At 34.2% G+C, this 22,055-nt stretch overlaps 1 protein-coding gene across 2 annotated transcripts; it reads left to right on the forward strand.

Moving 5' to 3' along the window:
* Positions 1-4,531: 4,531 nt before the first annotated feature.
* Positions 4,532-20,580, forward strand: LOC126976471 (NCK-interacting protein with SH3 domain). Of its 2 annotated transcripts, XM_050824818.1 has the most exons (10): positions 4,532-4,704; positions 4,783-4,967; positions 5,043-5,343; positions 6,193-6,395; positions 7,762-7,995; positions 11,448-11,570; positions 12,942-13,125; positions 14,124-14,345; positions 15,327-15,499; positions 18,467-20,580. In XM_050824818.1, exons 1-10 carry the CDS (start codon positions 4,686-4,688, stop codon positions 18,656-18,658), a joined length of 1,836 nt encoding a protein of 611 aa, XP_050680775.1. In that variant the 5' UTR covers positions 4,532-4,685; the 3' UTR covers positions 18,659-20,580. The 2 variants fall into 2 exon arrangements, with proteins under 2 accessions (XP_050680775.1, XP_050680776.1); XM_050824819.1 differs by lacking the exons at positions 12,942-13,125; positions 15,327-15,499; positions 18,467-20,580 and having other exon boundaries at positions 14,124-14,266.
* Positions 20,581-22,055: the final 1,475 nt, after the last annotated feature.

Consider the following 22,055-nt stretch of genomic DNA (forward strand, 5'->3'; position numbering starts at 1 on the left):
AACAATAGGAGGGTTAAAAAATAAAAGAATAAGGTATTCGTTTTCGTACGAAAAAGTAAAATGGAAACAAAAACCTTTTTGTATACTGTAAATTGCAAAAACGATATTTGAGCCAGGTGTGCCACAATAGATATATGTACGTCTACTGTGCCTGTACTATTTATTCCTTACGACTACAAGATGTTGCGTATGCACATAAAATGCAAATTATGAATCTTTCCATACGCAGATTATAATATTATGATGCACTTTACAAATCATATCAAGGCACAAACAACAAAGAAAGGATTGTGTGGTTTTATGAAACCACGGCAAAGGTGAAACTTTTTTTCACATTATAGACATTTACACAACATTTGCATTAAACACTGACAAAAACAAACAAAATAGCGTGGAGCACTGGCACAAATGAGTATGCTCAGTTGCTGCGAACTATAGGCGCCGCCCGACCGTCACGCGACATGCAAAACACAGACGATAAAGTTCGAGACGATGTAATAAAAGTTTCACTTTAATAAATGCGGATATGTTTGTTTATTAATTGTTTGTTATGTTTTCATGCCTTAACCAATTCCACATAATACGAATGGCAGTAAAAGAGAGAGATTCATTTTATTTTTTTAGAATAGTTTTTTTATTAGAATTTAGGTTTTTTTTTTCAATGAAACATAGCCGCCGCATTAAACTATTATGTCAACATAATGGAAAATTTTGTTTCCAGTCTTATTATTATTAGGATAGTAGTCGGGATTTTTATTATTACACAATAGAAATAAGTACATTACAACAATAGAAATAAGCTTTATAAAATACTATAAAACTAAAAGTGTTTGCACTTTTATGATAAAGTTCCAGCCTGTACGGACTAACAAACCTAGTTTAAATTTCCCACCCTTTTTATTCCTATCCTATAATGTACGAGTGACGCCCCCCGTGAACGATTCTTCTACCTCTCGAAAACATAAGAAAACCCGACCGGAGCTAAAACTAATAAAACCTATTTGTGAACCACATTGCCTATCTATGAGTGTGGTGAAAGTTTCCAACCTTCCAGAAAAGCCAAACCTCCAATACACAAGTCTATACCGCGGTAGCAGGACCTGCTAAACTGAGTAGCAATAGTATTGTTACTGCTACTCAGTTTGTGTTTAACAACGGCTGCTAAAGCGTGGTCATAGCCATTGTTCAGGCGTTATCTTTACATAATATAAAAATTGCGTCACGTTGTTTGTCCGCGATGAACTCCCTAAACTAGTGAAACGATTTTAATCAAATTTTGCACACTGTATGCAGTTTGATCCAACTTCAGAGGTAGTATAGTTTTTTTTTGGATTTGAGACCCTTACAGTGTCACCAACTTATTTGTGAACTGATGGGTGTCACCATCGTCGTTTCAGTGTTGCTAAGTAATTCCAATGTGCGGAAAAATCGGGAAAGTCGACAGATTTTATTGCATCGTAATATCGCAATAAAACACACGGAACACACGGACGAGTAAAAAAAAGAAGGACTCCGTGTCACCTTACATAACAGTGAAGCAACAAAACAAGCCGGTAAACGAGTAAATACATAGCCCCACGCACGCACACTAATAGAAGCCGATCGGCCGCCATTATAAGATTTGCCATCGTCTGACAGATATGTTTGCGTCGCAATAAAATATTTTAAAAATGCCGTCGTGTGTTGTGAAAAAGTGTGAAAACGATACTATAAAAGTATGTGTAGCCATATATGATTATTTAAAGGAGAAAAAATTGTGTAAATGGTATCCCCCGTAACCGCACACACATTAGCATAAAGGTGCTTCACTTGCTAATATCACGGCGCGGAGTCCTTCTTTTTTTACTCGTCCGTGACGAAACACTCGAAAGTGTAGACACTGATAGTCGAATGACATTTCAACATGGTGACTGTAGTTCCTATTTTTGCCACTTCATAGATAAGTTGGTATTATACTATAATTATTTTTATTTCAAATTTTAACTTTGTATGAATATGACTGAGATAAATTTTTGACACACGGTTTGATAGTTCTGCTGTAACATTATTTTATAAGAAAAGCAGGGAACAACGAAATAATTGTTGCTACAATGACAGAACTTTTACACAAAATAAAATTTATAGATTTTTATTTAAAATTATATAACGATTTATAACGTATATATAAGTATGACGATTTATATAAAAAAACTGCATTTTGTATTTAGTATTGTAATTTGCAAATGTAAAAAATATCCTTTCATCCTTCAAACAGACAAGGCACACCAGTGGGAGGCTCCTTTGCACAGGATGGCGGCTAGATTATGGGTACCACAACGGCGCCTATTTCTGCCGTGGAGCAGTAATGTGTAAACATTACCTGTGTTTTGGTCTGAAGAGCACCGTAGCTTGTGAAATTACTGGGCAAATGAGACTTAACATCTTATGTCTAAAGGTGACGAGGGCAATTGTAGTGCCGCTCAGAATTTTTGTGTTTTTCAAGAATCCTGAGCGGCACTGCATTGTAATGGGTAGGGCGTATCAATAACCATCAGCTAAACGTCCTGCTCGTCCCATCCCTTATTTTCATAAAAAAAAAGATATGGTCAGAACTTGAAATGGATTTAGTTCTATATGTGATAATTGCTTAGACTTATATTTAAATAGCAGCCAAAACCATAATTAAGAAATATTTCTTTAGTTTGACTTCAATAATGCTACATCTGAAGACAAAATTATTCACACTTTTAGGCCTAGAGTTTCGGTATTTCAACGAAGGCTTGTGCGCCGCCGTTTACTATCCATATTTTTTACTTCTTTGATTGGTTTACATTCCACAACGGACTTTAACAAATTAATGTAAAACAACGTCTGGGTCAACTAGTTTATAAATAAATTAAAAAAAAATCTTGCGCTTGTTCTCAAGTCTGAGGCATTTTTTTTGGAATGAGTGGTAGTTTTTGACATTCAATAAGTGATATCCTACCTTCCTTCATATCGTATTTTGAAAAAAAAAATTGAATTTGAATGTATTAATATTAATATTAGGTCGTAATAAGCGAAAATCAGAACACTCCGTTTATACGTAACGAAATAAAAATAATTTAGTTAAAATATTTTATGCTTTGTAAGATATTGATACAATAAGAGCATTAGACGACCCATATAGCCTAATGGTTAGTGACCCGGACTACTAAGCTAGAGGTTCCGGGTTCGAATCCCGCTAGGTGCAACCATTTATATGATGAATATGGATGTTTATATGTATGTTTAAGTAAGTATATTGTATTAAATATATGCTTGACTTGTATCCGTAGTACAGGCTATGCCTAGTTTGGGGCAAGATAATTAATTGTGTAAAAGTGTGTCAATATTATATTATTAGCATATTAATACATGGCAAATAATTTCACAAATAAGAAAGAATAGAAAAAAATTTCATCATTAGCCTTTATCTGCATGTTAGTCAAGCAAATCACTAGTAATAAAATATAAGTGTCGGGACAAAGGCCAAGATTGTCCACCAACCATGTTCTACTTATATACTTTTTAATGCTCAGGTGATAGTTTGAGGTGATGATTGTTTGTTACTTTCGGGAGTACGTGCATGGCAAATTCAGTTGATACTTGATCCTAGTGGACAGGCGGAGGGTTCAGGGATTCATACTTACACAAAACTGACAAAAATAAGCCAATGTCACATAGCGTATATTTTTTCTATCGGTAACGTAGGGCAGTCCTTTATTTCTGGAAAGAAGATGTTCTTCTATTTTCTACACCAATGACATAGACATTGGTAGTAATAATAATAACTAACTTACTCTTTGTGCTTAGTCCGTTTTCAACTGGATTTCAGTACCAGCGTTCGGAACCGTACGATATCGTACACATACGATAATTTTGTGCCTACGTACGATGTACGATAGCATATTATTATCGTACGCAGATTGTACGATAATTTCTATCATGATGCAAAATTTGAGAATTTATATTATTTCACTCATGCGTTGATAGTCTAAATCGCAGTAGCATGATTTTATTTTGTCCAATAAAATCTTGGGAAAATACCGGGAAATACAAGTTCTCTATTCCTATTGGTCCTTACGATCCGCTCTACTAAGTTTCACCACTGCCGATACTGTAACTTTATCCAGCGCCTGCTGTACACGCTTTCTTATTGGTTAGTATAGCATCTACCAATGCGAACAAGAGAATACAAGTTCGATATTTCGATTATGTTCACACTTCATATGTATCGTATATTTTGTGTAGAAAAGTTGGCAGTTATTTCATTATATTATTATGATTATATGTCTGTATTCGCTCTGACAAACGGAATTTTTCAAATTAAGTGAAGAAAGAAGTACTTGCATGCATATCAATATTACAATTTATATGATTTATTTATCTATAATAGACATTATCCTAAAAAATACGATAATTTCGATCCATGTACGACAATTTTTACTCCCCTGGTACGATAGTCAGTCCACTTCAAGTTGCTAACGCGCTGTTCAGTACCAGTACCAGGCCATAAAATCATAAAAAAAAAACTGGATTTCGGTGGAATTTAAAATCGCTATTTTATTAAAATAAATTGTAAATTTGTAAATATTACGGCTCGGTTGTAATGTGATGAACGAAAATAATAATTGGTTACGTAAACATCAGTTTGAAACAGAACTGTTATATTAAATTACTGAACGATGGGGGATGAACAAAATAGTAAGAAAATCAATACTAAAATTTTTTCAAAGGCTATTAAATTTTCTTTTATTCTTATAACATTATTTTCAATTATAGATGATTTTGAAATGCTTAAAGCATTGTACGACTTTGACGCCACATTAGCTAAAACTATAAGTTTTACTGAAGGGGAATATTTTTATCTTTATCAAACAAATACAAAACAGAGGAATTGGTGGCATGTAATTAATACAAACGGCCAAGTCGGATTTGTTCCCTCAAACTATGTTTCCGTAGTCAAGGTACAATTAATATAATGTTATATTGTTGTGGATTTAATATTGTAAAAGTGGTTTAAATATTTTTATCCTTTATAGGTAAAACCGGAATACTTCTTAAATTTTCTTAATGAATGCATTAGAAATTTAAGTGAAAATAGTACTTTAGAACAGAAAGAAGAAATTATATTCATGCTAAATGAGAAGAAAAAGCAAGTGCAATCACTAGCAAAACCTTATAAGAAACCACAAGCCCCAAAGCCTCCACCTCGGCTAGATGACCACACTCCCCCAAATGGAGTGTCACCTTGTTTTGATCTACGACCTATTGTATCCCAACAAAATATATCTGAAGAAAGGGATTCACCTACAAAATCTTTAAATAGCAGTGTTTCCAAAGGTAAATTAAAAGAAAGAGTCAGAAATAGCTTTTGTTTCAGTGTATAAATGTATATTATATATACAGCAAATTTTAATCTTTTAAAATTAAATCAAATCATCATACAATATCCTTCCACTGTAAGTATAGAAACTAGAATACATTTTGTTACTCAATCACACAAACACAGCTGAATTAGTTCCAATGAAATTGATGTGTCCATAATGTATCAATCATGTATCTTTTTTCTTAAAATGTGGATTGTGTAACTCCATACAATCGGGTTTAATCTAATTCTAAGCATGCGAAAATTTATCATAACATTTGCGCAGTAAATTTATATAGGCTATGTGACCTTGCTGCAAACAATAAGGGCTGTCTGTTTCTTTTATACTTATTTTTTTTTTAATAAATTAAAAATGTTTAGAAAAATTCTCATTCTCAATTATTAAATTGTATGGTCGAAATAATTCAGAACATTACAAAAAGTTGTAGTAAATTAAAAATTTTTGTGTTGAACAGGAATATAAATTTATAATAAATATTGACTCTATTCCTTTAATATAAGAAAGAAAATCATCAGAGAACACTTTTAACATTCTATAGAAAGTAAAAATTTTTTTGAATGCTTTGAAATGTACAAAAATTCTCTTGTCACTCAAATCCACTCGGCTGTGACTGTTGCAGTAATAGGGACATCTGCAGGTAGGTGACTAACATAGGCAATTAAATGACATGTCACAGATGCCTGCTAATGTTTTGATGATCATACAAATGTCGTTAAATGATAGTAAAATGTGATATGTAACTTGTTTTTTTATAAATTTGTGATAATTTTAAATTATTTTATATATTATTTATTAAATGTAGATGAGAAGAAGAAGGAGTTGGGAAACTTGAGTACATCTAATAAAGTATCATCAGACACTGATAATCAAGATGATAGCCAAGACAGTAGCGAAAGTGTTAAACCAAATGCAATTTATGAGATTGTACAAGCTGTCCGCAGAGAGACACAACTGAGCCATGACATGTCGAGGGTGGCTGTGGAAACAGTCCTTATATCACTTAAGGTACAAATTCATAACTTGGAATAAGCTTGAATTTCTTAATATAGTAAAGAAGTTCAATAGTTGTAATATGCTTCAAATAGTTTATTTAAGAATATAAATTAAACTGAGATATCAATGTCCTTTTCAACATTTTACATAATTTAATAAAAAAAAAAATTGAATTTGGTGGTATTTTGCAGAACTCTATAACTAGCCAAATGTTTTTCGTTTTCTTAAGTGTTAATTCTGCTGAGATTTGTCTTTACCCACTTCAACATTGGTTTCGCCTCTAAACTACACATCATCCGGAGATGATGACTCGCTGAACTCTGGAAAGAGAGTAAAATAATAATTTAATAATATTGTAAATATTATTAAAATTATTTGCACTAAACATTTTCATTCTTGTTGTAGAACTCATCACACCAGAAACTTTTAAATGTAATTATTATAGTCATATACATATAGTAAAATGGTAATATGTACAATGATAATATTATGTCTTCTTTGAACTTATAAGTTTTGCAACATTTTTGTGATTCCTCTGGTGTTGAAAGATAGTATGTGCACAGGTGATCACATACCATCAGATGACAAATTTATAGTCTTCATCTTCCATAAAAAAATAGACTTTTTCATAACAGATATGGGAAAACAGTATATAATAAGATAAAATATATAATAACATATATATTTGCATTTTACTATTTTACTTACTTTTATTTAAAAAGTAATTTGTAATTAAATTATTTTTGGCATTTGTTCATGTGCTATGAAATTCCCAGTCTTTATGGAAGGAATGAAATTGTAATTTTGAAATCTGATTCACCAAGGCAGTAATGAATTTATGTCTCAAACCAGAACTACTACAGTAAACAACTAGACTCACAATCGCCTATTAAAAGGTGGTTAAAAATGTCCGACCGGCGTTGTATATACGTATATATTAACTTATACAGATAACATTAAAACATTCATTCAAATTAACACCACGTTTCGTGGCAGTAATGTTCAGTCTTATTGTATACACTTATTATAGTTTAATTATGGTGCGAAAGACACGGACGCGAACACGAGGCAAGAACATTTTCAAATCAGTTATTCAATTTTGTTAATTTAAAGGGCACTTACCTGAAATACGACACTCCATAATTTTTAAATCTGGATATGCTGTTCTTAGGACAGTTTTTCTCTGAACACTTTGTCTTTGCGTGTCGTTGCATTCAAAGCGCGGTCGAAACACAACTGAACGAAAACTCTGCCTAATAGACAGAGTTTTTCTTAACAGCATTTTTGAGCGTGATTGTGAGTCTAGATGTTTATTGTACGCAATGAATTAAATTCATTATTTGGATTATGTTGTTTGTATCTTAATTTTGTCAAACAGGAGTTTCTGCCTGGTGGTGCTGCGAGATCTATAATAGACGCTCTTTTACGTGAAGCCAACAGTAATATTACGTGTCCAAAGAATGCTATTAATGCAGCTCCAGATGCATTGAGAATGATGACAGCGTTAAACTCTCTCTCTAAAGCCGCAAATGATGCACAGCAAAGGGGCTGGGCTCTGCATGATGATGCTCATGACATACAAACGCAGTTACTGGAACTTATCTCTGTTATGGTATGTAGTTATTATTGTAGTTAATAATGTTATATCAACCTCCTCCTCTTTTGAAGTTGGCTAAGAACTAAAATATGGTAGAATGTGGGGATGACGTCATGATCGTGAACGGGCGCTTAATCTTCACTACATATTATTAAACAAAGTCCTCCTTCTGTCTGTCTGTTCGCGATAAACTAAAAAACTATTTTTCGATTTTCATTGTGATTTCATCATTGGGTAGCGTGGTTTTCGAGCAAGGTTTTAGTATATAATTTGTTAAGTTTTTGTATACATTAATGATATTTGATGGTGGTGTCGGAAAAAGATTAGCCATCTGGGAGCTTTCAACAAAAACGCTGGCTAAACCCCTTGAGATACAACAAAATAATGTGGTTGCGTATCTTATAAAGATCTACAAAAAAGATTGCGAGGCCATATGTCTGTCTCTTGACTACATTATTCCCGAATACTTACATCATATTTTTTTTATATTGACAGAACAGCATCTGTTGGGTCAGTTAGTAAGTAATATATCTAATAATAGCTTTTTATTCCATCTATTTTTTACATCTTTTGTTAGTGTTGTCTTATTTAAATGATAGTATATTTTTCAATCGAGTTATATATCTATTGAAATGGATCTCGTTTTTCCAGTTTTCTCTCTCTTTTAGCCAAGACACGCAATCGTAAACGTAATCCTTGCAAGCAACTTTAGATATGTTGTCTGCCCATCATTTCTTTGGTCTTCCAGATTTACTTTTTCTTTTTTTAATTAAATGATATATATATACATAATTTACTAAGCTAAGTTTAGTAAACTTTAGTACCATACCATATTTTAGTTCTTAGCCAACATCAAAATGTTGTTGCATCAATATGCTTATTGTCTTGAATTAAGTAAATCTGATTGAATTTTCATCCATTTTTTCTACCTGCACAGTACTTAGTAATAATTGACGGAAAATAAACAACTCTCAATCGCCTATTGAAAGGTCGTCAATAGAGATGGACTCTTAAGCACATTTTGTCGGCGATCTGTTAAGTTTTAGCAATATGTTTTCACAATTGCAATGTAATTATTTACCTAATTGATTTGAAAACGTCAACACATTACACAATTTTGTTAATAATTAAGAGAGGCAAATACGACACTCCATCTTTTTTAAGTTTGGATATGCTGTCATTGCGTGGCGCTGTATTCAAAGCGCGGTCTAAACACAACTGAATGAACACTCTGCTTAATATACGCGTAGTCAAGAGTTTTGCTTCAGACAATTTTTGATCAAGATTTTTACTCTAGTTGTTTATTGTACGTCTGTACTGAAATTTCTGTCCAATTGTCACTCTTTGAGAATGTGTAGTATAATTTATTTAATAACTTAAATAGGTTTTGTCTTGAGATAAGCATAGTCATGAGTTTCTTAATACATAACAATATCTGTACGTGACTGTGTCATACAACGCCTTTCAACACATTTGCGAGAAAACAATACAGTTTGTGATGGAACGAACGTTTTGTTTGTAAATATCGTCGCGTCACAATTTTTGTCATTCCTAATATGAAAAAAGCGCGAATTTACAAAAGGCGCCATATGCCCGTGGTGCAAATTAGAACTTCATCTCGCGTCTCATTTCTCATTTCAGTATTAAAGTAAGATTAATGTTTCGAGCAAAAGCGTATCCAAGGATCATTCAGCTTATTTATTCTCTAAATGTGAAACTCCTTGGTGGGATAATTCCATAATAATCTATATATATAAAAGAGAATGTATGTTTGTATGTTCCCTAATAACTCCTAAACTATTCGACCCATCTCAATGAAATCTTTTGTAATAGATTCGTTGAAGCTCAAGGAAGGTTTATATAATATATAGTATCTCGTGTCACGATCCCATCCACGCACTCACCCACGCATTTACTATATCTCTCGAACCGTTTATTGCCAGGACGTCTGTCGGGTCAGCTAGTTAAATATGTTTTTTTTATGAAAATCAGGGACGAGACGAGCAGAACTTCAGCTGATGGTAATAATTGATACGCCCTGCCCATTGCAATGCAGTGCCGCTCAGGAATTTTTGTAAAACCCCAAAAATTCTGAGCGGCACAACAACTGCGCTCGTCACCTTGAGACATAAGATGTCAAGTCTCATTTGCCCGGTAATTTCACTAGCTACGGCGACCTTCGACCGAAAAAACAAACATACCGATTTGATAAGTTATTGTCAAACAGATTTGAAACTCACGAAATACGTACACTCATAATGTACTTTGAATCATTGCCAAGTCGGATTAATTCTCTTATTTACCGTTGCTTAGTATAGAAAATGTCCGTCATATTAACCTCATTCATTTCATAAAAATCGAATTCTCCAGACATCTAGTACCTATTGATATACTACGTACGTATGTACGTGCTAAAACACATAGTTAATGGTTACTTATAACGTATTATATTGATTTTAGAAAGGAGTACTTTCCTTCTATCAAATATTTTCAGAACTCATTTAAAATTTAATTTGAAGCTCACTCATGAACCTGTTTTGTAACTTAATAATTGTATTTGTATGTTCACTTGTTTTCCGCGCTAGTGCGGAAAGCGCTGCTAATTTTGTATTTTTATGTATCCATTTTGTCAATAGATATATTTTCTTTCGTTGTACTAATAATATAATAATAATAATTACTTTATTTTTCACCAACAACCAAAATTACAATATAGCGTAAACTTAAAAATACAGGGGATACATAAGTTTTGGTCGTTGATCGCTGGTGCCTGTGGTAGGTAATAAAATACCTGTATTACTGGTCACCAGGATTCCACTTACACAGTGACTAAAAAGCTTGATATTCCAAAGCATAGAGGTAAATGTGTGTGTGTGTGTGTGTGTGAGAGAGAGAGAGAGAGAGAGAGGGTGTATGTGCAAACATGCGTGCGATAGGATGTTCTCGGTTTATAGGTGTGCTAACTATCCAAGACCTCCAGAAGTCTCTCTGTGTGACAGTAGTCTGGCAAAAGGAGCCATTCACAGGAAGAATTTTTTCTTGACCAAAACGACCACAAAAGTCATTTAACTTATTCTACAACTACAACTTATTAATATGTATACAAATACATTGAAATAGTCACAACGACTTTGCTTTAATGTTTCCCAGATTAATAATGTCAAGGAGAAAAGTTTTACGTTATTTATTAGGATTTATCCTAGATCATTTATATGTGTAGATAATATGTGACAGTGTTAAAACGACGAAAAATATTGAGGTTGACAGTTAACCTCGACTTTGAACCATTGCAAGAAGTGTAAGACATCTTGTCGTGCACACTAAGGTTTATTTACCTTGCCTGTTTTCATCGGTGTCTACCAGAAAGGGGCTCTATCTAGTCGTATACATTATCTAAGGGATTTATCATTCATTTCCTATTATAGCTTAAATGTAAGCATATTAATAGTTAAGGGCATTTGTTCCAGTCGAATGCAGACGTGAATATATCGCAACATGTACTTAGCAGCCATAAATATGTCTATGTCTCGACACTGGTAAAATTCTATCAGATGGAAACACGCTGGCCACTCAGACAGCTTCTATTGCAGGTAAATTCATTATTTCTTACATCTGGTGTTTTTAAATGAAAATTTTACCTCTCTGTATGCTGGCAACAATCTTTTCATTGCTCTTGTTGTAAGAGAGCATCGCTTATGGGAATAACAGCTTCTTGTCACTCTATTTAATAATAAGATTAATAATACGACACGCCACAAGTTAGGATATCATCCCCACCATCTGGATGTGTGGCGGCCCTCCACAGTGCGGTTTTCAAGGAGCTTTCTTACACGTACTACAAAGCTGTGGATTGTGCGGTGTTTCCGGGACGATACGACATGGGTAACTTCAAAAAAAGCGCGTACACCTTCCTTAAAGGCCGGCAACGCTCCTGTGATTCCTCTGGTGTTGCAAGAGATTGTGGGCGGCGGTGATCACTTAACAACAGGTGACCCGTACGCTCGTTTGTCCTCCTATTCCATAAAAATACCTGAAATGCAATGTGACATTTACTTTTAAAAAAGATTTTCGTGACTTGATAAAATAAGGTCTGAAATATTTTTGTTCTCTAGCAAATCAGTGTTAATATCGTATAATACGTTATATCTACTATATATCGTAACTACCTCTCAGCAAAAAAATTATTTAATTAGTGGGAGTTAATAAATCAAAAAAATCAAAACAAGTTGACCATCCAAATTCAGTATAAATTTTAAAAGTTATTCATTCATAGCCGATAACCTTCCTGTTATTCCTGGAGGAGAATGTGGGCGGCGGTGATCACTTAACATAAGGTGACCCTACGTTCGTTTGTCTTCCTCTTCCATTAAAAAATCAACTGATAATGCTACTTAAATGGTATTGATAAAATGTATGGACATAGTTTGAGGCAAGGGGATGAATATATGCTACATTATTGCTTGCTTATTCCCTAGGGAGAGAAAGATATAACAAAATTCCAAATTGACAAGTCTCATTCGTTTATAATATCTACTTTATATATCTAATATATATAATTTACGTGACACGTTATTTGTCCTCGATGGACTCCTAAACTAATGAACGGATTTTAATGGGGATTACTTCATGCAGTTTAGTCCAACTTGAGAGATATGATAGTTTTTATTTCGATTTGGGACCCATAATTATTTTTATTTTCATTATTTGTTTTGTATGGATATATTTTCTACGAGGGAAGTTAGTGACGCACGGTTTGACAGTTCTGCTGTGAAACAATTTCATTATAACAACAGGGAGCATTTTTTAAAATATTATTGGCAAATTCCTATACAACAGTTTTTTTTATTATCTACAGAACAACGTCTGTCGAGTCAGCTAGTTAAATATAATAATGGACATTATATTAAATATTGTATAAGACTTAAGTATAAATTGAGTGTAAAATGTTTGGGTATCCCCAGGCATTCGGAGTAATGTGTGGCTTAGAGCGAACTGCGTTGGCAACACTGGCGCTCTCCCCACTTCCGCCGGAAATAGCGCGTGACATGCGCGACAATCCGCGCGCGGTCAGCCGTCTCTCTCACTCTGCTTTATTGTTGTCCATGGTCTTGTCTATGGGAGATAAGTTGCCGATCACTTATTTCGGTAATTCCCCATTTTAATTACCTATTCGCATGAATAGTAGCTTTTGTAATGTTAGTTTTATACTTAAGGTTTTCTTATAAGTTAATAATGTTCACCCTTGCCAATACATTGCATATCTGCCATGGATTGGGTATACTGGAGAAGTCTATAGGATATATTATTATTAGAAGTTTGCTGCTTTTGTTGCTGTTATAGGATCGGACCTGATTAAAAGTACAAAATATCAATTTAAATACGTAATAATAACGTTATTTACACATATAAGGACATGCCCTTCACAGTCTGAGAGCGGAACGGCAAAAGTGTGCTTAAAGACAATGCAAGAGCACTTTTCTCCTTAGTCGTGTGTCAAATGTCACTGCCTGAATCTAATCAGATCTGAATAAATGTTTTACATTGCTGCTTATTGACCAAGAATATTTGAAACAACTGGAGTAAATGCGGCAATGTATAGATAATATAGCAGATTGTATGTTTTACATTGCTGCGTATTGACCAAGAATATTTCAATCAACTGGAGTAAATGCGGCAATGTATAGATAATATAGCAGATTGTATGTTTTACATTGCTGCGTATTGACCAAGAATATTTCAAACAACTGGAGTAAATGCGGCAATGTATAGATAATATAGCAGATTGTATGTTTTACATTGCTGCTTATTGACCAAGAATATTTCAAACAACTGGAGTAAATGTGGCAATGTATAGATAATATAGCAGATTGTATGTTTTACATTGCTGCTTATTGACCAAGAATATTTCAAACAACTGGAGTAAATGTGGCAATGTATAGATAATATAGCAGATTGTATAATATGTGGCATGTTCCATGTTTTTGTTTTATTACGACATGATTCGTCTATATGTATAGAACGTCTATGATTTATACTTTACATTTTCTTAATATAATATCATAATTCTTAGAGACTTATGATTGCTTTGTAATGATTATTGTAATATTATATAAATACTTTAATATAATGTCTGGTGCTTTCAGAAATACTTGGCGTTGAGTTTGCAATTTTCCTGTTGGAGCTGATAGAAAGTCCGCCAGAAACAGATTTAGATGAACAGATTCCGGATTTATTCTTGACTCTGCTTCTAGCATACAACTTGCAATTCGATAACCCCATTGATAACATGCTATTGAGCGCGTTGGAGAAAATGGACAATGCTAAGACTTTTTGTGAGAAAATCCTGCTTCTTTTGAATCGTGAAGGTTAGATATTTTCTTTAATTTAGTAGATGAAAATTTGTATTGCTTTATTAAAGGTCTAAAAATACACCTTTTTGAGTAAAAAATAATATAAAAATAATATAAGTACAACTACACCTGTAACATAATATGTTAAATTCAAATATTTTTATTCAAAACAGGATTCAAAATCACTTATTGAACGTCAAAAACCACCACCCATTCAAAAGAGACTGCCTCAGACCTGAGAAGAACGGGCGCAAGAAACTCAGGGGCTTTTTCTTTTTTTTTATATAAAATATGGATTAAAATGTGATATCGTGCAATAAACATTTATAATTAAAGAGCCTGAGGGTGTTCGCTTTATTCCCAGTCCGTGGTGGCATTAAGAAAGTCGTTAATGCTATAATAACCTTTCCCACACAAACGTTTTTTTACAATTATTTTAAATTTCATAACACATTAATTGTTTTGTACATTAACATGTATAATTTTAAAAAACTGATTAAAACTATATAATAAATAGTATCTATATATTTTTTATGTACACGATATGATGTAGGATAGGTATATAATAACAAAAACTAAATAGATGTATTTTCAATGGTTCATTTTTCTACATGTGATTCTTTGATACCTGTCCGATCATAGCCAAAATCGCGCGGGAGACACTTCCAAAGAAGTAAAATGTGTGTAACCCCCCAGTAACTTCTAAAATAAGAGTATGCTAAAACTAAAAAAAATATATTTTGTACTGATTAATTTTGAACGAGATCTAGTTAGTAGTTGTTTATTAATACGTCATAAATCGTATTATCAATAACTCAATTTAAAAAAATACACTGTTATTAAAACCGATCAAAGTTACAACAAACTGCAAGAACTTTTATATTATGTTACTTGCTGCCACGGAACCCTTCATGGGCGAGTCCGACTTGCACTTGGCCGTTTTTTTGAAGATATGCAGATCGTATTGTCGCTTTATGTATTTTGTTTGAATTGCAGAAGACCCAGTTCGTATATTCGACCACGAGCCGGCACCGATGCATTCCGTTCTCAAACTGATGATTGATGTGTTCAGCTGCAAGAAGGCCGCCGAACACTTTTACACCAACGACGTCAAAGTGGCTATCGATATTATAGTCCGGCAATTGGCTGATCTTTCGCCGGGTGATACGGTAAATATAACACTAAAGTAAACATTGAAAATGTAGGTTGTGAACATAGATATTTTTATGTATACTGCAAAATTTGTGACTTAACTAATTATGGTCCTAAAGAATCATTGAGAGCAAAATTCAAAGAAATTGACATCTTGACTGTTGCTTCTCAATATATTCTTGATAATGTAATGTATGTTCATAGGCACATAAGTGAATTTGCCAGAAACTGTCATAACCATAATGTTAACACCAGGAACAGACATAAACTTATGATGCGTACTACTCGGCTAAGTCGAGTTAGTAAGTCTTTTGTGGGGCGATGCTTTTACAACAAGATTCCAGAAGATGTTCAAAACAAAAGTATAACGTTATTCAAAAGAATTGTTAAAAAACGTTTGTGTGGTAAAGGTTACTATAACATAAATGACTTTCTTAATGATACCACAGATTGGGAATGGAGTGACCGCCCTCAGGCTATTAAATAATAAGTTGAATTGTACAATATTACTTTGTAAACATATTTATTCGATGAAAAAAAAAGCCCGCTGAGTTTGTTGCGCCCTTTCTTCTCAGGTCTGAGGCATTCATTTTGGGATGGGTTGTAGTTTTTTGACTTTCTATAAGTGATGTCACATCCTATTTTGAATAAAAATATTTGAATTTGAATATGATAAAAAATATAGCGACAAGCTAGACATTGCTTGGTCCAATGAAATGGCGGATGAGCTCGCAAGAGCTGGGGCTGAAGCAGTCCAATATGGTCCGGAACCCATTTGTGGACTGCCTAAGAGCGCCATCCGACGCATCCTGAGTAACCAATGTAAACAAGAAGCACTTAAACGCTGGAACAACTCTTCAGGTTTAAACCACTCTAAAGCACTGATAAGGGCATTCAACAGTAGTTATGCGAATGAAGCCCTTTCTTTGAACAGGAAAATTCTATGCATACTAGGATGCTAACCGGGCACTGTCGCCTAAACAAGCACCTCAGTGTGGTCGGCATCAAAAACGACAAAACTTGCAGATTCTTTTTTTTTTATGGAATAGGAGGACAAACGAGCGTACGGGTCACCGGGTTAAGTGATCACCGCCGCCCACATTCTCTTGCAACACCAGAGGAATCACAAGAGCGTTGCCGGCCTTTAAGGAAGGTGTAAGCGCTTTTTTTTAAGGTACCCATGTCGTATCGTCCCGGAAACACCGCACAAGGAAGCTCATTCCACAGCTTCGTAGTACGAGGAAGAAATCTCCTTGAAAACTTTCTGCCTTGAGGATGATGAAACGCCTATTCATCTACTCTGCGACTGCGGCCCACTTATGCATAAGCGTAATACAATCTTTGGTGACTACTTTGTGCCACCAGATGGTGTTTGCAACACTCGCGTCAAGATACTGCGGTTCGTAGAGGCAGCAGGGCTTGACGACGAGCTTTAGTATGAGTGGCGCACACAATAGTTCAATTTTTGACGCGGTGTTACTAGGAATCTTTAAGACTAGGAAATAGCCACCCTCTTCAAATAATAATAGACATTGCTTCGTTTTGAGCGTTTGATAAAAGCAGCTTCCCCTGTGAAGTATTATATGCTCTGGCGTACTTCCGATTCTATACAGCGGGTACTGTTCCGTACCCTTCGCCTTAAACTAAGAATAAAATCACGATGCCATATACAGTGGAAACAATAATAAGTATTTTACCCATTTATTTTAATATTTATTAATTAATATTGACGGATAGCGATCTCCAGGTAACCTAAAGGTGTAGGAGATTTTATTTAAATAATTTGACAAATGGCAATAAATTAACATACTGTAGGATATACATACACATATTTATACTGTTGGATACACGCACAAAAGAGGAGGAAAAAATTAGATTTAACGATTACAAAAATAATTAATTAATAAAGTATAAAATGGTAAAACTATATACTGTATAGGTTATTTTTATGAAAATAAGGGACGAGACGAGCAGGACGTTCAGCTTATGGTAATCGATACGCCGTGCCCATTACAATGAGATTACCCAAATTATTATTACCCATAAATTCTGAGCGGCACTACAACAGCACTCGTCACCTTGAGACATATGTCAAGTCTCATTTGCCCAGTAATTTTATTAGCTACGGCGCCCTTCAGACCGATAAGCGATAATGTATACACATTACTGCTTCACGGCAGATATAGGCGCCGTTATGGTACCCATAACCTAGCCGGCATCCGGTGTAAAATAGCCTCCCTCTGTAAAATGATATATTCTCACTAGAAGACTTGTTCTAAGAAATAGTTTTCTTATTAACTTTTGCTTTTAAGTGTGACGTAATTCATAAATTATGTTTGTATTTATTTATTTGGAAACAAATACAGATACATCCTTAAACATAAAGTAGATAAAGTAAAAATAGAAATATGGACACAAGGATGTCTCCTTGAACAGTTTCACTAAGTACACTTAATATTTAAATTTACACTTACATTACACTTAGTTGCAGACAACCAGTTAATAAATAAATCTAACATAACGCAGTTGTAGACATTGTTACAATTTAGATGAAATTACGTGATTTCTAACTTACTCTGTTTGTGTCAGGATTTGTTTTATTCTGAGTTTGTAAGTTTTAGAGAAACACGAAAACATATCTACATCATTAAATCTAGAGTTATGGAGAGCAAACATTCTGTGCAGTGGCGTACGTATACCAGTATTTGTCCTGGTGTTTGAGAGATGAAATAAATTATTAGAGCGTGTAGCACGGGCTGGTATATGAAAATCGATTAACTGAAGCAATTCTGAGGATATGATTTCACTCGTACATATTTTTCTCAGAGTGACTAATTCAATTAAACTCCGTCGCTGGCTTAATGAAAGAATATTAAATTGTTTTAAGAGATTCTTGTAGTGGTTTCGACGTCCACCCAAGCGAAAGTTTAGGATACGCAAGAATTTCTTTTGTATCATCTCGACCTATGTATGTCATGTTTCAGCGTCGGTCTCAATACTTGAGGATACTGCAAGGCATCATACGGAACACCGACTATGGCGCCCACTTGCATCGTCGTGACGACATCTTGCGCTGCTTCGCTCGCATCTTCTGCGAAGAAGGTGACAACAGTCGGGACGACCAGGCGATGGTGCGGGCTATCTCCAACGAATTCCCACAGTTCTTCAAGGCCTAACTTCTATCTACTCTGGACCTACCTACTCGTATCGTCATTAATAAGTATAATCTGGACGTGTTTTTGTCTTAACAGGTATATAGCCTTAGATCGTCTATACATCTAGATAGACTGTGACAGCTGCGAAAACGTCGAAAACAATTGAGGTTGACAGTTAATACCTATTTTCAGAAATTCTCGCACACTTACACAAAGTGACCCACAAATCTCGAGTGTAAGACGTGGCTTGTCGCGCATACCTGGCCTGTTGTTATCGGTTGTCTAGCAGTAAGAGGCTCTGTCTACACGTATAAATTATCTAAGTATATAGCAAAGAGTAGAATCTCGCATATAAGGTCAAATTAATTCGTAAAATATTTTCATTGTCTAGTTCACTATGTCACCGAGGTTTTCGGCCTATATCTGATCGGCCCATAAATTATATTCTACGTTTAAATGAATTATATATAGACTATATGTAATTTAAGTATAATTCGTCTCAAAAGGCTTATTAAATGCACAAACTTCTTTTGTTATAAAGGCATTTATGAAGTTGTGATATCTGTGGCATTTTTGAAACGGTCTTCGTTAATTTGAATGTGGTGAGAATCTTCTATTACCGTTTATATTTGTTTGCAAACTGTTTCTGAAACCGATTTCAATACAGACATTAACAAAACAAAAAAAACCACTTTCCAAAACACCACAAATGTCGTATTAGGCAATAATGACTCATGAGTGAGGTTTCTGATAAAGCCATGTTGTAGTTTTAAATTGCTTAATACTCTGCGTATTTTAAAGTTATGAAATTGTATCCTTGCATCAGTTGTGACCTACGATGAAATAAAATATTGTAATTCCATTTCTCCCATTGGTAATCACTAGAGACCGGATTATATGCTACAAAAAATGCCCAAAGTATACATGCAAATATGCAAGTAAAATAACTAAAATATGTACGAAAATCCATAAAAAAGGCCAAAATATGCATACAATTAAACAGGGAAAAATAAAAAGTCATATTTAAAAAAAAAAAAAAAATTATAATGGCTTGTTGTACTGGCAATCGTATTTGTGAAAAACACTATTACAAGATTTACCTACTTAGGTAACAATGAAATTTAATATTTACCGTTAAAAATATGTACTTACTACTAATTAGTACTGTTCTAAATGTTCTGTAGACAAATTGTGTGTACAATCGCTTAGTAAATTTTTGTAAGCGGAAAAGGAACGTTCTACGTCTACTGAGGTTACTGGGCAGAATTTAAATTTGAGTGCAATGTTTGGGCATACTATGAAAAGCATCGAACGATGAGCGAGATTTTTTTTTCTAAGATATGCAACTACCGCTGAAAAGATACTATGCAAAAGCATATGCATATAATCCGGTCTCTAGTAATCTCTTACATTAATGTGAATGCAAAGTTTTTCGCCCGCTTTCATCAATATGCGCGATATATATAATTTATTCGGAAGGATTTCTTCTAGTACTTAAAACATTATCTTGTATATATTAATTTGATTTATTATTTATTGATTAATGTCTTTGACACACCTTTTACGACTGCGAAGGGTTGACCCGCACGCCGTAGTAGTACTGCACTACGAACATTCGTTAACATTACGCGAACGAATTTTTCCGGGCTAGAACATTCTATAAACTTTAAAAACTTCGTGCCATTATTTGCACCAAAGATATTAATGAGATATTGTCTACTATATTCGTTTATATAAAATAAGTAGTTATAAAAACCGCAAGGATATAATTCTTGGCCTAAATTTGTTGATATAATCATGTTTTAAATTATTACTTATTCGAGTAGGTTTGCTAGTCTAAGAGACAGAAACATACGAAAATACTCTTGATTATTTTATAATAATTATACTTGTTGCTGTGTGAATTGTTTCTACCGCATCCTACACTAAGTTTATATATATATATATATATATATATATATATATATATATATATTACCTAATTATATTATAGAAATTCTCTTACGTGTGATTGTAAAATAGATTGATCTTTCGTAATTTAATGTAGAGTTTTAAGTTAAATACTCGGTCGCGAAGCATAAATAATTGCGGACATTGACTTGGGCCAGCAACCAATCCAATTGTGCGTTCAGATCGTGTCACTATTTGTGCGAGACAGAAATAATGTATGCTAAAGACTAAGGTCAGGTTGATCAGGAGGTCATTGAAGACACAGTACACAGTACTATCAGTGGGAGGCTCCTTTGCACAGGATGCCGGCTAGATTATGGGTACCAGAACGGCGCCTATTTATGCCGTGAAGCAGTAATGTGTAAACATTACTGTGTTTCGGTCTGAAGGGCGCCGTAGCTAGAAAACTGTGCTAACTAGCTAAATAACTGTGCAAACGAGACTTAACATTTTATGTCTCAAGGTGATGAGCGCAATTGTAATGTCGCTCAGAATTTTTGGGCTTTTCAAGAATCCTGAGTGACACTGCATTGTAATGGTCCCTCGCCTCATAGTCCTATCAGCCTTGGATATGGACACACTTTTTGTGAACAATGCCTAACAAATTTACATAGAAAACATTGTCCATTTGACCAGACCCAAATCCAAGGAGAGCCAAAATAATTAGCAATAAATACAGCATTGTTACAAATTATAATATTTTTATTCAAAATGGGAGGTGACATCACTTATTGAAAGTCAAAAAAAACTACCACCCATTCCAAAATGAATCCCTCAGGCCTGAGAAGAATGGGCGCAACAAAGTCAGCAGGCTTTTTTTCATCAAAAAATATGTTTACAAAGTAATATTGTACAATTAAACTTATTATTTAATAGCCGGAGGGCGGTCGCTCCATTCCCAAACCTGGTATCATTAAGAAAGTCATTTATGTTATAGTAACCTTTACCACACAAACGTTTTTTTAAACTCTTGAATAACGTAATACTTTTGTTTTGAACATTTTCTGGGATCTTGTTGTAAAAGCATATACATCACCCCACGAAAGTCTTACTAACTCGACTTAGCCGAGTAGTAGGCATTATAAGCTTATGTCTGTTCCTGGCGTTAACATTATGGTTATGACAGTTTCTAACAAATCATTTATGTGCCAATGAACATACATTACATTATCAAGAATATATTGAATTGAATTTTGCTCTCATTGATTCTTTAGGACCTAGGTTACAAATAGCGCGAATAACCCTTTTCTGCAGCACAAATGTTGTATTAATATCGGCAGCGTTGCCCCATAGCAATATACCATAGGACATAATACTATGGAAATAACTGAAGTATACTAGTCGCGCCGTATGTACAATAAGCTGGATACAAACCCCCACAACAACGAGTCAACCCACGATCAATTCAGGCTTTGTCTGAAACTGATCAGCAATCATATGACGTCATTATGAGGTCTTTCGAACACCT

This window comes from Leptidea sinapis, chromosome 41 (genome assembly GCF_905404315.1).
Source record: "Leptidea sinapis chromosome 41, ilLepSina1.1, whole genome shotgun sequence".
In the NCBI taxonomy this organism is placed as follows: Eukaryota; Metazoa; Arthropoda; class Insecta; order Lepidoptera; family Pieridae; genus Leptidea; species Leptidea sinapis.

Bases quoted from the DNA above. Each gene is read 5' to 3' on its own strand.
- LOC126976471 (XM_050824818.1), top strand. The intron at 14,346-15,326 runs GTTAGATATTTT...TTTGAATTGCAG, and splicing joins GCTTCTTTTGAATCGTGAAG to AAGACCCAGTTCGTATATTC. The intron at 15,500-18,466 runs GTAAATATAACA...GTCATGTTTCAG, and splicing joins ATCTTTCGCCGGGTGATACG to CGTCGGTCTCAATACTTGAG.